The sequence below is a fragment of the Chroicocephalus ridibundus genome, chromosome Z (assembly GCF_963924245.1).
Source record: "Chroicocephalus ridibundus chromosome Z, bChrRid1.1, whole genome shotgun sequence".
Taxonomy (NCBI): domain Eukaryota; kingdom Metazoa; phylum Chordata; class Aves; order Charadriiformes; family Laridae; genus Chroicocephalus; species Chroicocephalus ridibundus.
Window position 1 is genome coordinate 48,216,282 of NC_086316.1, and position 15,746 is coordinate 48,232,027.

General features: G+C 39.8%; 1 protein-coding gene across 1 annotated transcript in view; it reads left to right on the top strand.

Moving 5' to 3' along the window:
- Nucleotides 1-3,024: 3,024 nt before the first annotated feature.
- Nucleotides 3,025-15,746, top strand: part of TRPM3 (transient receptor potential cation channel subfamily M member 3) — a 449,063-nt gene continuing 436,341 nt past the window's right edge. Inside the window, exon 1 of the mRNA XM_063319668.1 lies at nt 3,025-3,057. Within this exon, the coding sequence (XP_063175738.1) occupies nt 3,034-3,057 (24 nt within the window). The 5' untranslated portion in view covers nt 3,025-3,033. The remainder of the gene's footprint in view (nt 3,058-15,746) is intronic.

The following is a 15,746-nucleotide window of genomic DNA, read 5'->3' on the forward strand; positions in this document are numbered from 1 at the left end:
ATAAATAATACAATAAATTTTCTTCCATTGCCACAACATAGAAGACTATGAGTTGTGAAGAGTGTGTGTTTTTGACAGGACAATTAAATTCTTAGGATTCATTGATTTTAGACATATTTAAGGTGGTAGGGATAATCTAAGTTTTTACATTGTAAGTTTTTAAGCTTGTACTGTAGCTTTACATTTTAATGAAAAATCTTGATTATTTAGTTTTTCTTAGCAATCCTCCTATCTTTTGTTTTAGAATAAACTGGACTTTAGTTGTTCTTCTCTCCAGGATGAAATCTGGAGAAAGGTCTGACTCACACCTGCTGTTTTGTCCACATGTTATCTTAGCTGTCAAAACCTTCGTTGGAAGCAAATATGAGTGAGATGAAGATGATGTATCTCGCCAAGATAATGTCTTTCTTTCCTTTCTTTTTTGTTCAATAATAGATATACTATTGAACAAAAAAAATTTTGTTCAAAAATTTAGAAATTTTTACCTTTTACTGCAAAAAGAGTAAAAGTCTCTGCAAATATACAAAAAATGAAGAATTCTACTTTCTTAAACATTTGACAAAAAAAAAAAAAGGAAATGTAGTTGAAATGCAGAAAGGGTCTGGATATTTGATATTTGGAATGCAGGTTTTTTTGTACCTGGAATAAAATTTGGCATGAGAACTCTCTATGTATGGTGCACCTCAGACCTCAGTTCAAAGCCCCCTACACATTGAAAAACAAACTACCCGAAAACAGCACTGCCTAAAGCTAGTCAGTAAGAAAATACTGATATGAACAGGGACTTTCATTAGAGTTTCCAAATATTACACTCAAGGCTGCAGAGAGGTGTCTACTCACGCTCCAGAAGAAATTCTTGAAAGGACCTGGTCCTGGTATCCTGTTTTTTCAAGGCAAAAAAATAAGACTGGCTTATAGATGCCGAAAATAGTGTTTGGGTGTCATTGTATGTAATAGTGTCTAGAATTTCCTGAAAAAGAGAGAGTTCAGCTCCTTTCTTTGCTGTGGAGATCCACATATGAAAATCCACATGTGTATGAATGCAGTCTGCCTGCTTGGGGGGTGGTAGGCGCCTGCGGGAACCCAGGGACAGGCAAGAGGAGCCGGGAACCTTACATCCCACTGGAAAATATTCAAGGTCTGCTGGGATGGTTTGCAAGAACAACTGTTACGCTGGGAGCAGGCAACAAGGCTGTGTCCTGCATGGAGGGAATTCTGAACCCCGTTTCTGTGATTCCTAACATTAAGTCGCCATTGGACAACAAATGCATGTTCTAGCTTGTATAACAAGCCTTTGTGTGGGGATCAGAACCTGTATCCCCTCCAGGACACTTGAGCTGCACAGGGGTACCGTCCTCAGTTTCTCGCAGTCACACATGAATCTTGGCTTGTACGTTGCAGTGAAGCAGGCAGGGTGACTGCTGTGAGATGGGAGAGGTGTTTTAGATCCTCTGGAGCAGAGACAGGAACTGAATTTGGCTTTGTCATGTAACAGGTAACGCTGCTAACTGAGGGAGCTGTTTTCCCCCTCACCAGCCCTCGGTGACCATTTTAATTGGCAGCAGTGTTTGCCAGCATGTTCTGAACAGACAGAGGTCTGCTAAAAGGCTGTATCTATATTCAGACTGAGGTATAGCTTGTCTCACAGAGGCCGTTGCTAAGGAAGCTGAGGCAGGAATCTTTCTGGCTGAAGGTCACAGTCAGGCCTATGTATGAAACCTGTACCTGAGGTTCCTGTAGCTTCCTAGTATCTAGAAGGCTTTAAGGCTAAATGAATATGGGGGTATTTAAGGAACTTAGTCAAGTTTTAGAGAGTGGCAGAGAAAAGGGTCTGGGTTTACTGAGTCACTGAACTTTTTCATATTTGGTAAAATAAAATTAAATGAAGTCACATATAATTTACGGTAAAAAAAAAAAATCTCATCCTTATTATTATTTCTGCTCAGAGTCTTATTTTTTACTTCACCAGTAAGTTGTTCAATATTCTGCAACTTGTGCAAAGTCACACTAAGGCAAGCTTTAGTAACACAATACAATTTTGTTCTTCTTCTGCTAACTGTGACTTGAAATGTCTTAAATCTCCTTTGCCTGCTTATGAAGAGGTGAAATGATCTGATGAGCATGTTGCTTTTGAGGGCAATAAGCAACGCTTGAAAGCAGAGCTCAGGCTGTAGGGGTGCTTTGTCTGGTAGCCCGTGACCCTCAAGATGTTAGAAAACAGCATCTTCTCAGTCCCCATGTGACACCGGCAAAGCTGATTCACTACAGCCTTTTATTTATTCAGCCATAAATAAATAAAGTGAATTGTTAAGTAACCACCAACTGTTTTATTGTAGTTTGCCATTAGTCTGAAAGGTTTGCCAATTTATGCATCCAGAAAGTAATGATACCTACTAGGAAAAGGGAAGCTCTTCTCACAAGGGAAAACTCCTGTCCCTTCCTGTATTCAACATAACTCCATAAATAGAGGAAAATTAATCTATAAATAGACCAAATGAACTCATGTGCCACAATGCCTTTCACACCAGTTTTAATAATCACGATCAGTGTCATTCATAGATTGCTTTAAGAACCAGCTGGGATAATTATCACTCGGCTTTGAATCCAGCATTAGTACTAGAATTAGGAAATTGATCATTTTATCTCAGGTGACAGGTGGCAAAACTTCTGTCCTCCCCAGGTATCGATTGTCTCCGCAGTTGATAAAACACCAGGGCTTGCTGCAGGAGGCAGCTCGAGGTGCACAGTGATCAGTTGCGCTCCCCAGCTCAACAGGCAGCAATGTCAGAGGAGAGATCAGCTAAAGCCAGTCACGGGAACCTGCAGCAATAACAACATGCAAGAACTCCTAAACTGCTGTGAGGGCTGACTCTTCTGCCTCCACCCCTGCTTTTTCTGCCTCCCTGCTGTAGAAATGCACCCGTGTTGCACTCTGCTGATGGACTTGAACCTGCCGCATCTCCTACGTCTCCCAGAATGAGGGGTAGGCAGCTGGATTCATAGCAGTTCATCTGTGGAGAGTTGGCTGCCCAAATGAAGAATAAACAGGTGAATTTGGTGAGTTACCCGTTATATTTAAACGTATTGAAATGAAGTAAGAGTTTTGTTGGTGGTGATTTTTTCTAAAAAAAGTTAATTTCAGATATTGTGATTGCTCTTTCCTAAGTCTCTAGAGGCTGCTATGGCTGGGAAACTCCGGAAAGGAAATTTACTTTAATAATTCCCTCTGAGATCAGGTGCACTGTGTAGCAGAATGACTGTGAAGCCACAAACCTCCGAAAATATCAATCTTCTTGGCTGATGCAGTGTCAGGGTGGTGGAGATGTTGTATCATGCAGTGATAAGCTGTTTTCAGATTTGTTGTTCCAGGAAAGGCAAACAAAATAATGAATACAGAAAAGTTTCAAATCTCTTAAATTGACACTGTCCATGGAAGCGAAAAGATGAAGTTCAAAACTACCACACAGTTTAATGTAATATAACTTTGTTAATTAGTTCATAATACTTAAATAATAAATACAAAATAAACAAAAGTTACATTTTTAAAGCTATCAAAGAATATTAGTGTCTTTCCTTCTCTATTCTGATTGTTGAATGTTTAATTCATGTACACAAAGCGTATACACAGAGTGCACGCTGATTTGGTCTCTGTTACCTGTAGAATTTTTGTACTTTTTCAGTAACATTTGTTGTATGGGATAGGAAGTATCCACTAGACAAAATGACAGCTTTCTTCTGCTTCCTGTTCTGTAAGCGTTATGTGAATGCCTTTCAAGGGCTGACATTTAACTGTCGAGAACGTCAAACAAGGGATGTTGGTTTTGGATACAAGTGAGAGGTTTTCATCTGGGGTTTTGCTTTGTTATTGCTTTGGACTTCACAGTTTTATATTTTAAAGAGACTATTTTATGTGCAATAATTATTTTTTATGTAATTTAGGTGATAAAATCATAGAAACATTCTTGCTCTGTGAACTGTACTTTAAATGGAACATTCATGTATGACTAAAACTATACAAATAAAAGGAATTTTCCCACAGAAGGCTGATTTGGAAAGGGTTTCCAACTATGGTAAGAGATCTTAGTACTTCTTAAAAGATAAACTGTGATGTGATTTGTCTTGCTTCCTGTGCTTTCCATACTATGATTTTATCAGAACTCTTGGTTTAGAGGCACTGCTAAGTGAGGTAAGTGCTGAGAGCTGTTGCCTGACAGTGGAAGTATTGGTGGGTGCTGAAGGAGACATTTTTGTACAGAGTAAGGGCCGGACAAGAAAAAAATATACAATATGTGGAAGCGCTGACACAGCCCTCTGGTGTAGGGGAGCAAGGACCTGCATTTTAGGTTTGTGGATTGCTGTTTTGTTGACTTCATTAAGACCTGTCTATAGATGGCTGGAAATGGTAACATTCTCATTACTGGGACAAGGGACAGATGAAATGAAAAATGGATTCTTTGAGTCTTTCCACTTCCACCTCAGGTTTTAGAGCACAAATTTTTGAGATGCAAGAGGGGGGAGTGCCAGGTCAGTCTTGCTTCTGTGCAGTGCAGGAGGAAGAGATGTAGAAGCTTTCACATTGTAAAGCTTACCAAGGGAGCTGAAGACATCCATAAGTATTTCCCCAGCAAGTGAAAAGTATTAGAGCTTAGTTACTGCTTCTGAAGGATTCTTAAAAATACATGTTTACATTGTTAGCTATACTGCTATAAGTCTCTTTGACAATTATATGGGGATGGGGGGTTGGGGACCGCTCAGGACCGGACATCAAAATGGTTTGTAGCCTCCGGATCTCAAAGATACTTTCATAGTAGCTTAAAATTCTCTATAAAATTTATTTTGAAGATCTCATTTTTTATAGCTTGATGATAGACAAGAACTAGTTTTCTAATCCCACTCCCTCCATGCAATTATAATCACAGAAATACCCTTTGAAAGTTGCTGGGTTTCATAAAATTGTCTCATGGAGATCTTCTGATATGCTTTTTGTATATTTATACTTTCCTCTTTTAATGCAAAGAATTGCACAAACCCAAGGTATCTGGTGATTTTTAAGGTCCTATTACTGCTGATCTCAGTGTCACATTGTTCTCCAGAGCAATACTAAATGTTATGTCACAAATGATGGAGGGGGTAATAATCAACAGGAGAGTATCACTAAAACAATAAACATAAGTTCACATGAGAACAAAATAATATTAAAAAAGGAGGAGAAATTTAAAAAAATGTTGTCTGATAGCAGGAACTCTTCTGAAGGGCAAGGCTCCTTTCAGAAAGGCAGCAGTACGTTTTATAATGGATAGGAATGTAATTTAGAAGATTCCATTTATAATAAAGATAAAGATTGAAGGATTAATTGTTTGCATGTTTCGCTTCCGGACATTGAAATGGGTAGTTCAGCTGTGCAATGGCACGGTCCCACGTTAAGTTTTCAGTACAGTCAGGCCAAAATGCGTGTGTGAATTAGACAACACAACACTTCCCATTCACAGATTTTAAACGGATGGATGCCTTCCCGAATCAGTACCAGATGGATCATTTTCTTGACCGTGGCCATAGCAGCCCACTGGTTTGCAGTGATTGTTAACACTGCCATTTTCCATCCATCTGGGTATCAATGTGCTTCACTTTCTGACACTGAGCTCTGCTGGTCGAGTGACTGCCTCCCTGCTTTTGGAGTGTTCCAGAGGTCAGCGCTGTTGCCGATGTGGTGTGCTGCATGGATCCTCAGTGCATACCAAACCGTATCTCACTGGAAAGTAAATGCTCTACCAGCAGGCTCACTGCTTCAGGCTGGAGAGGTAATATGCCAGTGTCTGGGCCAGCAGATATTTATTAAAACTGAAAACCAGCAGTGATGATGGGTATGTGTGTGTGGCGTGGGGGGTTGGTTATTGTCTTGAGAAGCGTTCCTGGCATGAAACAGCCTCTCCTCACTTTTGCCATGAACGGCTGGCTGCTGCTTGAGAAAAACTGTGCTAACAAAATTAGTTGGAAAGTTCAAAAGGGCTGATCATTAATTTGATTTTGTATGATCACTAATTATCTTCAGTATGAATAGCACACAGAGTGGGAAGAACATAAATACTGTGGAGGACACTGAATCAATAAAATTCAAATAAAAAATAAATGTTCAAATAAAAAACATCCTCTAGCTATCATCTTCAATAGGATGGGTTCTCTTGTGGCAGCTGGTTACTGTACAGTGCTTTCAGATGCGCTACATGAACACGGTGATGGGGGTAATTCAGAGCAAATAGTTCTAGAGATGAAGTTGCAAAGCTTTTCCCTCTCTAAATAAATGAGACTTCTACAGTGCAGTATCACTTAATGAGTTCAAATGAAGAATCGAAGTGCCTAACATGAAAATCATTCTGTTCCTTTCTCTCATGTTCTCCTTAATTTCTTACAGCACAATGTTTAAGATTCGCACAAGCACTGAAAGAGGTTATTAGGTTAATGAGGCTGTTGTCTAATTACACCGCCAGGCCTTTGATTCCTGATCCCAGAGATGCTGAGGCTTTCCTGAAGATGGGGTTTTTTTGGCTGCCTGGTGCTTGCAAATAGTTACAATCGTGACATATACCGTGTGAACTGCGAGGATCCAGGGAGTTGCCAGGCTTGTCCTGAAACCCACCGCACCCTGGGCTACAGGACAGAGCCACGGCGAGCTCAGATGTTCATGATCTGGCTTTGCCCTCTGGTGGTCCCCTCTCGAAAAATTCACCGGGCTCCAGAGAGGAAAAGGCTTCAGAGGCCGAAAAGAACTGACGAAATAGCAGGCTTACATGATGAACGTAATAGTAAAGATTAAAGGATGGGGACGGCTTGCAGACATCAAGACTGCAGAGGCCAAGGAGGATGCTGAGGAAGAGTTTGAGACAGGAAGGTTCAGTGCTCCTCTACCGAGGCAAGCTTAACGAGGAGTTTTGCTAACATGCGGTTCCTTGCTGCCCTGAGCAACGCTTTGACATGACAAACGCTTACAACTTTAAAAACCAAATACTGTTTTATTAAAGCTCAGCTCCTTACCTGGTTATGAGGTCATATCCCGCGGAGACTCTCCTGTAGCTCAGTAATAGGGAGAACTTTTGTGAATTGGGAACTTTAATCAGAGGTATTCTCTGACTGGCCTTCAGAAAGCTGCTTGCAACACTAAGGGGCTTTCATGAGGTGTGGCTGGCCTTTCATTTAACAAGCAGAGGCATTTTGAGGGGAGGTAATGGTTTGATTTTTTCCACCTGGGCAGTTTATGTGCTGGCAGTCCTATGCATGTGGGAATAAAACTTCCACTTCCACTCTTGAAAAAGGAACTTGCAGCTATTTATAGCATATAAGGGAGAGAAACGCTCATCTGAGAATGTGGTTCAGATATAAATCAGGTGCTGAGCAGCAATTACAACAAAGAATGGTGTGTTGCAGTTTGAGAAGGAGAATGGTTGTTACAGGTAATATCAAAAAACTGCACGATTTGAATGTCTTGATGTAGCTTTACTTAATGTTTTCGCTGCTTTTCATGCTGCTTTAAACTAGGGAGTAAAGAGATGAATACTTTTCAGAGAAAGGATGGGGTTTTTTTCTCATTAGTAAAAGATTTTTTAGTTTGGAGGAAAAAAGTTCAGAATAATTATTGTTATAACTAGTCATATAAGAAAGCAAACCAGGTCCTCCCTCTTTACTTCTTTTAGCATTCACAAGCAGAAAGCTGCCAGCTAAATGAAAATCAACGTACTTACACTGGATATGCAAATGCAGGGCTAATCTGTGCAATAATTCTTTGTGAAAAGATCACACAGGGAAATAGCTACTGGTAAATGGCTAAATAAAGTCTGGAGGATGGCACAAGAGTACTTATTTGGCCAGGTATCCTGGTAGGATAATTTTACATCACCTTCTGAAATAGCCTGGGTATAAGAGACAGACCATGGGCCTTAGTCTTGTCGTGCTTGGACACTGCAGTTATCATAGCCTCCAGCCCACCTAGCTGATCTCTCAGTTTAGGTAGTTGTTACATAAACACATAAACCTCCCTTTTTGCAAGAATTTTTTTTCTCTCCTCTGTTCTGCATCCTGAATTTAATTATTTAAGCCTTGCAAAGCACTGTGCTCTGTAGAAATGAAGAGTACTGCTTTTTTTAGTCTGTCAGTATCACATCACCTGAAACCGCTCCAAGCACCCCTACACTCAGAAGATACTGTCCTGAGAAAGATGTCAAAGCACTAATAATAAGCAAAAAGCCACAATGCTCTGGAAAGCTTTAACCCTCGCATAGATCAGCTGCTTGTTGTTTTTACACCAGAGATTACAAGTTTTTGTTTACCCAAAATGATGCTGTCCATTCTATTGTAACAGGGTCCCAGAGACATTTTGTACCCATGGTAGGAGAAGGAATATACTAGAAACTGAAATATACATATTTGCGAATATTTTAAAGTCAAATAAGATCTTTCTTGTTCTCAGCTTCAATTTTGCTGGTTTCCTCTTTAGAAACAAAAGAGAAATTACTTATCTTCTATCCCAGTGAAAAGGATCCACATTGCTATTGGTTCTGATTCCAATCTTAAAATCTTTGGCATTCCATTTTAGTAAATAGGGTTTTCTTAACATAACCATGCCTGTAATGCCCTGAAGTAAATCACTACAAGAGAAATAACCCATATAATCAGAGCTGCTGTATCAGTTATCATCTATGGTTTTGGCAAAAATTGTTTATACACTTTAAAAATCTTAAGATTTTCAGGTTTATTACATTAAAATGCTGGATGAAAGGGTGAAATAGTCCATCCAAAACATAGCCTTTCTTTTTTTCAGTCAATTAAATTCTAGATGCTACTTACTTTAAAAACATGCTTTTCCCAATTGTTGAAGATAAATAAGCAATGCACTTCTCTTTGTTTTTTCCCTTTTCTCTTCCTTAAACTTTTATGTTTTTCTATGGGTATTTTTCTCCTTCCAAGGATAAAGGAATATAAAGATGATCGATAATTGCGTGAATCTTACAAAGCAGACATTAAGCCTGGATTTATAAACTTAGGTGGTAAGAATATCACTTATTTTGTACTACATGGAGCACTTCTCTGAAAGTAGATGACTTTCTGTGTCTAGCGTATGGCAGCTAAAACCACATAGAAGTACTCATGAAAAAGCTGGCAAATGGGTAAATGAAACCACATAGAATAAATAGAAAAAAAAAAGAAAGATAGAATAAAGAATTGAACTTGAAGTTGGTAATAAGATTTTCACATTTTGATGCGTGAGCTGTTGGAGGGTTTCAAGAATTAAAATATGGTGAAAGTTGTAAGTAAGGAAAATGGCTTTGACAGGCACTTGATAGATGCGGCCAAGTCGGTGAGGAGGAGAGAAAATCGAGACAGATCGGGTACCTGCAAGACACGGGCAAAGAGACAGAAGGTATCCTTCTGCAGTTTGGATACCAACAGCTTCTGCAAACACTTAGGTAGTTGTGATTTGGGTTGGAAGGCCAAGTTTATTCTCTGCCTTCTGCTGCAGATGCCTTCACCTTCTGTCTGGCTGTAAAATCCCTTGCCTTTTTCTTTAGCCTCCGCCTTCTTCCCACTTCTGCTGGTTGCTGTACAAAATAGGGCAGGAACAATAAGTTCTGTAGTAGAGTCACTTAAGCTTAGTGATCTTTTCCATATCGTAGTTTAAATCAACACCCAGCATATTTTAACAAAGTATCCAAATTAAGAAGAAATACAGTCACAGTTCCTTGCTATTGGCACAAGCTTGCTGAAGATTTGAGAAGCATTTTGTGGCTTAGCCGTTTAATCACAAACAATTGTAATTAGATTATGGGTTGGCATTTATGTAACACGTAATGGCAATCTGATGACTAAATCCTTCTTGGAGAATCTGATTTAAAGTGTTATCAAGCTTCTTAAGTATCCTAATACGTGTAAATCTTTTTGTTCTGATACAACTCTTATTTTGTGCAGCTTACCCATTTATAACCTACCTCTAATGTAGGGTATAAGAAATCTAGTCTATGAAGTACTACCAGTGTTTTGTACAAGTCTTTGACTTTGACTTCAGGATACTTCTGCTAATCAAAGACTTTACTAATTCAAAATAGTCACATAAGCAACCTGAAAAAGACTTTGTCCTGATATAAGCAGGTTGATTACATTAGTTAAGCCACATTTCTGTTTGAGATGGCTTCAATCCTACATAAGGCTACATGGATGATAATTTTGAGAAGATTATTTACAGTTCCAGGATGAAATGTCTTCCTCCTTTTCTCCTAAACTGGAAAGGCTGATACAGAACTCAGTCACACTAGCTTACTTAAGTATTGTAAAATCTTCATATTTTGGCTACAACGCCAAATTGCTCCTGGGTCTGTGCAGACCTGGATCTCTCCAAGCCCACTTCCCTGCCAAAACTGATCAAGAGTTGTGTTTCAAACGTCCAATAACCAGGCAGATCTCATTCGATTAGTTCTCATAGTAGGTCTCACACAGACTTGTATGATTATAGCCTTCCCAAAATATACAGTTCTTCAGCAAAATTTCTTGTGAAATATGGTAACCAGATAAGTTGTTCTGCTCAGCACCACCAGCTGTGGTTGGAGTATTTGCTCTGCCCAGGCTGATGGGGCTCAAGCACCTCCTGTAAGGCCTGGGAGAGCCCCACTCAATGATCTGGAAGTGGGTTTGAGCAGGACAAGCCCTGCACCTTCTTTTGAGCTGTGCCCTTGTGCAGAGTTAGGGTTCGTAGGATGCAGGATGTCCTCAGGTGAGTTTTCTGTTCTACCTGAGTGCCTTATCTTAGAGCCTGTGTTCTCCTGGATGATGCTTTGACCACAGTTCCACAGTTCTCTGCCTCCATATAGGGATGCACAATTTTTTTTGCATGTTTTCTCTTTAGTACCCTGGTACAAACTGTTTTATGACCGGGGAACAGACTCTGTGTCCAAGCAGAATGTGTTCAATAAAACGAAGCTGTTTTTTTCAAATGCATGTGCTATGCAATGTCTTCATCTTACTTGTAATAACCTAAAAAACCTAGCAGGCACAATACTGCTATTAGCTTCATAAAATCCTCGTCACAGAGGCTCTGGCATACATTCTGAATTAGACACTTACTTAAATGGATTTTAGAGCATTAAGCCTTTTGTGACTCATTAACCTGTTAGACAAATCCCAGATGCAACAGAGTAACTTTAAACAAATCTAAGCTATTTCAGCTTCAGGTAAAATAAAGATCTAAAAACCATACATTTTTGAGTTTGTGAATTTGGGGAAGAGACTATTGTCTTTGTTAATGTTAAGGATTCTGTGAACTACATCAAATTGTGAGGTGGTATTAATGTGTTATGTTGTGAACGTAGCTGTTTGTCTGTTTACAGAGTACGTAGATGACAGAATAACACATAAATCCCCTTTGGAATTGACTGAAATTCAGTAATCAAAACAGAAGATAAAAAATAAGCATATGGCTAGGCAACGCATTATCTGTTACACTATGCTTTAATTAGAGCTAACTATTCAAAGTGGAAAGTTTCAGCTGTGGTGTCATAAACCTACATCATAATAATAATAAGCCTAACCATATTAAATTTCCCAATCTCTATGACAACAAGCTCTGTGACTTAAACCAGCAGCATTCAATTACTTGTAGGTAAGTAAAGCACAATAAAATACAGTGAAATGTTGTTAAGAGAAAATTTTTCCTGTACGGATTGGGATTTTCTCTCATAACTTCCACAGTGAGTGCAATAGTAAAGACTAGCAAGAGGGCTTATTTAACTCCATGCTTTAAGTTTAAGAGGGAGAGACTTTGGTCCTTCATATAATTTGCTGTAGCATTTGGACAAGGTTTTTAAAATTTTAGTCAAAGCTGCTCAGTCTTACTACTGAAGAACCCCCTTGCAGGCAGATTGTTTTCCAAGTTCTGTTACCGAAAGAAGATCGGTTAAAAGAATTTGGACCTAAGCTCAATTTATGTTGCATAATGCACCAAAAGGTACTTGTATCTTTTCTGGTATGGCTTCTTTTTGCAAACCAGAAACTTAGACATTTTCAAAACTAAGCTTCTGGGGATAAAGAATTTTGTTGTAAATTGACACTGGATACGTAATGTGTATTCCAGGTTTTCTGCTCTCCTGATGATGAGTCACAAAGATAACATAGTTGAGCGATTTTGATTCTTGTCACTTTAAAACATATGCAGTTTTGGAAAATATTTACATACCTTACTGTTACCTCTTAAACTTGCCTGGAACTTGTGGGTTTGGGTGGTGGGGTTTTTTTTCTCCCCTTTTCTCCTTTTTGTCACCCAACATGCAGCAGGAAGCTTGTTAATCGTGGTTAATAGGGCAATGTTACTGCTGCTTTTGCAGAGGCCAGGTGGGACCAACAACCTTGCAGTATGTTCCAGGAGTCAAATTTTCCTCTTTCTGATGTCCTACTAGCAGAAGGAAACTACAGGTGACTCTTTCCCATCCAAAATGGAGAAAAAAAAAAGGTGGAAAGGTTGTCTCGATTTTGTGATTTGTAATCGTAGAAAAGATGTTAAGGGGAAAGGTCTTCTCTCCCACTGCCATCTCCCACTCCAAAGCATGCAGTGTTTTACATGAGTTACTGGGTCAGGGTTAGTGCATTAATGTGGCTGGCTCACTGAGCGATTCCTAGGAGTGGAGAGGATGTGGGTGTCATGGAAACAGCAATCATCCAGGGATGGGAGGGAGGTCAGAGCACCAGCAGAGTCATCTACAGGTGTATCCATTTACAGATCTTAATGCAGGTAAGGGTGTAAGGGTTTATATAGAGGCATCTGTTTCATTAACCATTGTGATTAAGAATACCAATTTAAAATTACATAGCTACAGCTTATTTTGAAATGACCAAAGGAGTGTCAAATCACTGTACATCATCTGTAATAACTGTTGAGTATACTACAAAAAAAAAAAAAGCCTCCTGGAATATGAGTACCACATACGTGCAAAATCCAGAAGGAAAATACCACAAAAATATAATTTTCCCTAATAGATTGGATAACTTTATTCTCAGTTTTTTCCTACTTTGTTATAGAGTTATTCTGCCAATGTGGAAAGGAAAGCTATGTCTGGAGCCTTTCTGGAGGAAAGCTATGTTCTGGAGCTCCTCATCCTCCAGCTGTCTCACATGGTATTGATCAGTCAACACAACTTCTGTCCTTGCTTTCCTGTGTGTCCTTGAATGCTTAGAGTGCCTTGGGTCACTTCTCATAGCACTGAACTTCATGCAGTTACCTTACAGAAACAAACAAAAGTATCTATTATTTTATTTTCTAGATGACTCTATACCAAATGCTAGCACTGGTTGTCTTCACCTAAAACTACAAGGTTACTCTGTTACAATACAACCCTTTGCTTCATTCTTTTGCTCCTGCCCTAATTACTGTAATATCCACATTTAATTTGCATGGAAGGATATGCGATCAGCCCCCTTATTTTCTTTTTAGTCTTTCAACAGTTATACGATTGGGCCTGACTGGCTGTATGCATGAGAATAATCTGTGCTGGAGGTCTAGGAAATATAATTGTATGTAGTTGCTATGGTAAAGCAAAAAGTTGGGGGGGAGGGGCTATAATTCATTTTGGATGAATGGTTTCTTCAGGTTAGGATTTTCTCAGCTATTTGAATTATCTAGATTCTTTTTTATTGTTGTGGGACAAGTGAACATGTGTATTTAATGCTAGTGAATATATCTTACCTACCTTTTTCAACGTCCTTGTTTTCATCCCAGTGGAGGGAGAACTGTCTTAGTAAACTCTGTACAGCTGCTGCTCAGTTTCCCCAGACACGTTTTTTCATTCTATATTTTTGCTGAAAGTTACCCACTGGCAAGAGATATGGGATGTATCTTTTCACATCTTATGCACCAACATGAGGAAAGGAGTTCACCAGAAGGTCATTAAATTTTCAAGATGTGCAGTACGGAAAGATAATCTTTAAAAGCAACCAGTGTGGAAAGAAACCAGCCTGAAACGACGTTATTCCCCTGAAGGCTGAACCAGGTGTAAGTGTGCCCTACAGGAGGCGACCCAAGAAAGGCAGGCAACACTCAATGAAAACCTGAGAGAAACTTTTCTCTCAACCAGGAGATATCAAAGTGGATACAGTGGGTTTTTTCCTTAAATGCAGTGTTCAGCTCTGTGACAACTGGCAACTGAGGATGCTAAGGGAGTTTCTTGGGTAATCTTAGTCATACTAAGATTCCGTCTTGCCTCTGTGTTCCTCGGTAGGTAAAAGCTCTTAGTTCCTTCCAAGAAAGGTTGCTGAACTTCAGCTCCTAACCTTGTACGACAGGTATGGAGGGCACCAGTCACATAAATGTTACTTTCTACTTTAAATCAAGAATAGACACGTTTTATTTCACCTCCTTTCTTGTTTAAATCCTTGCAAACGAGGACAGATATCTTATGAGAGCAAAGCATTAAGTATGTAAAATCTTGGAGGATTTAAATATGAAATTGAGATTTTGTGTTCTATGTGTCTAAAAAAATATTTGAATAATGAACAAAAAACTGACTGGAGCTCTGCTGAAGGCTTCCAAGTGAGGAGGATTAACTACACATATCTTAAATTAGAATAGCTCAGTCATTGCAAAACACTTCCCATGTTGAGTATTATTTAACCCTGGCCTGAAAAGTTTGAGACCTATTCTTAGCACCTTATTGAATGTCCCTTGCTGATGTCAGTCAGACTGCCACTAGAGGCTCTAATTTCAACCAGGCTCTGATATAGAAACGAAGGCCCTGCACCAGAGAAACTTCCTGTAGTCACAGGAAGGAGAGACTAGAAGAGATCTGGGCCATAAAATCTCGTCATTTATTCTTGTTGGCAGCATGTTCTATGTCATTCATGTCATATGTCATTCATGTCATATGTCATTCATGTTCTATGTCGTTCACGTAATGTATGGAGCAGATGCTCCTGGAAATTATGCTAAAGCACGTGGAAAGTAAGGAGGTAACTGGTGACAGCCAACATGGCTTCACTAAAGGCAAATCAGGTCTAAGAAATTTGGTGGCCTTCTAGGATGACGTTACAATGTTAGTGGATAAGGGAAGAGCAACTGACACCACCTACCTGGATTTGTGCAAAGCATTTGACACTGTCCTGCATGACATCCTTGTCTCTAAAATGGAGAGACATGGATTTGACGAATGGACCACTTCGTGGATAAGGAATTGGCTGGGTAGTCACACTAAAAATGTTGCAGTCAATAGCTCAATGTCTGGGTAGAGAGCAGTGATGAGTGGTGTTCCTCAGGGGTCTGTACTGGGAACAGTGCTGTTTAACATCTTCGTTGGCAACATGGACAATGGGATTGAGTGCACACACCCTCAGCAGGTTTACCAATGACACTAAGCTGTGTGGTGTGGTCAACATGCTGGAGGGAAGGGATGCTGTCCAGAGGGACCTGGACAGGCTTGAGAAGTGGGCCCATGAAAACCTCATGAAGTTCAACAAAGACAAGTGCAATGTCCTGCATGTGGGTTGAGGCAATCCAAGCACGAATACAGGCTGGGCGGAGAACGGATTGAGAGCTGCAGCACCAAGGAGAAGGACTTGGGGGTCTTAGTTGATGAGAAGCTCAACATCATCTGGCAATGTGTGCTCTCAGCCCAGAAAGCCAACCGCATCCTGGGCTGCATCAAAAGCAGCATGGCCAGCAGGTCAGGGGAGGTGATTCTGTCCCTCTACTCGGCTCTCCTAAGACCCCACCTGGAGTACTGCTT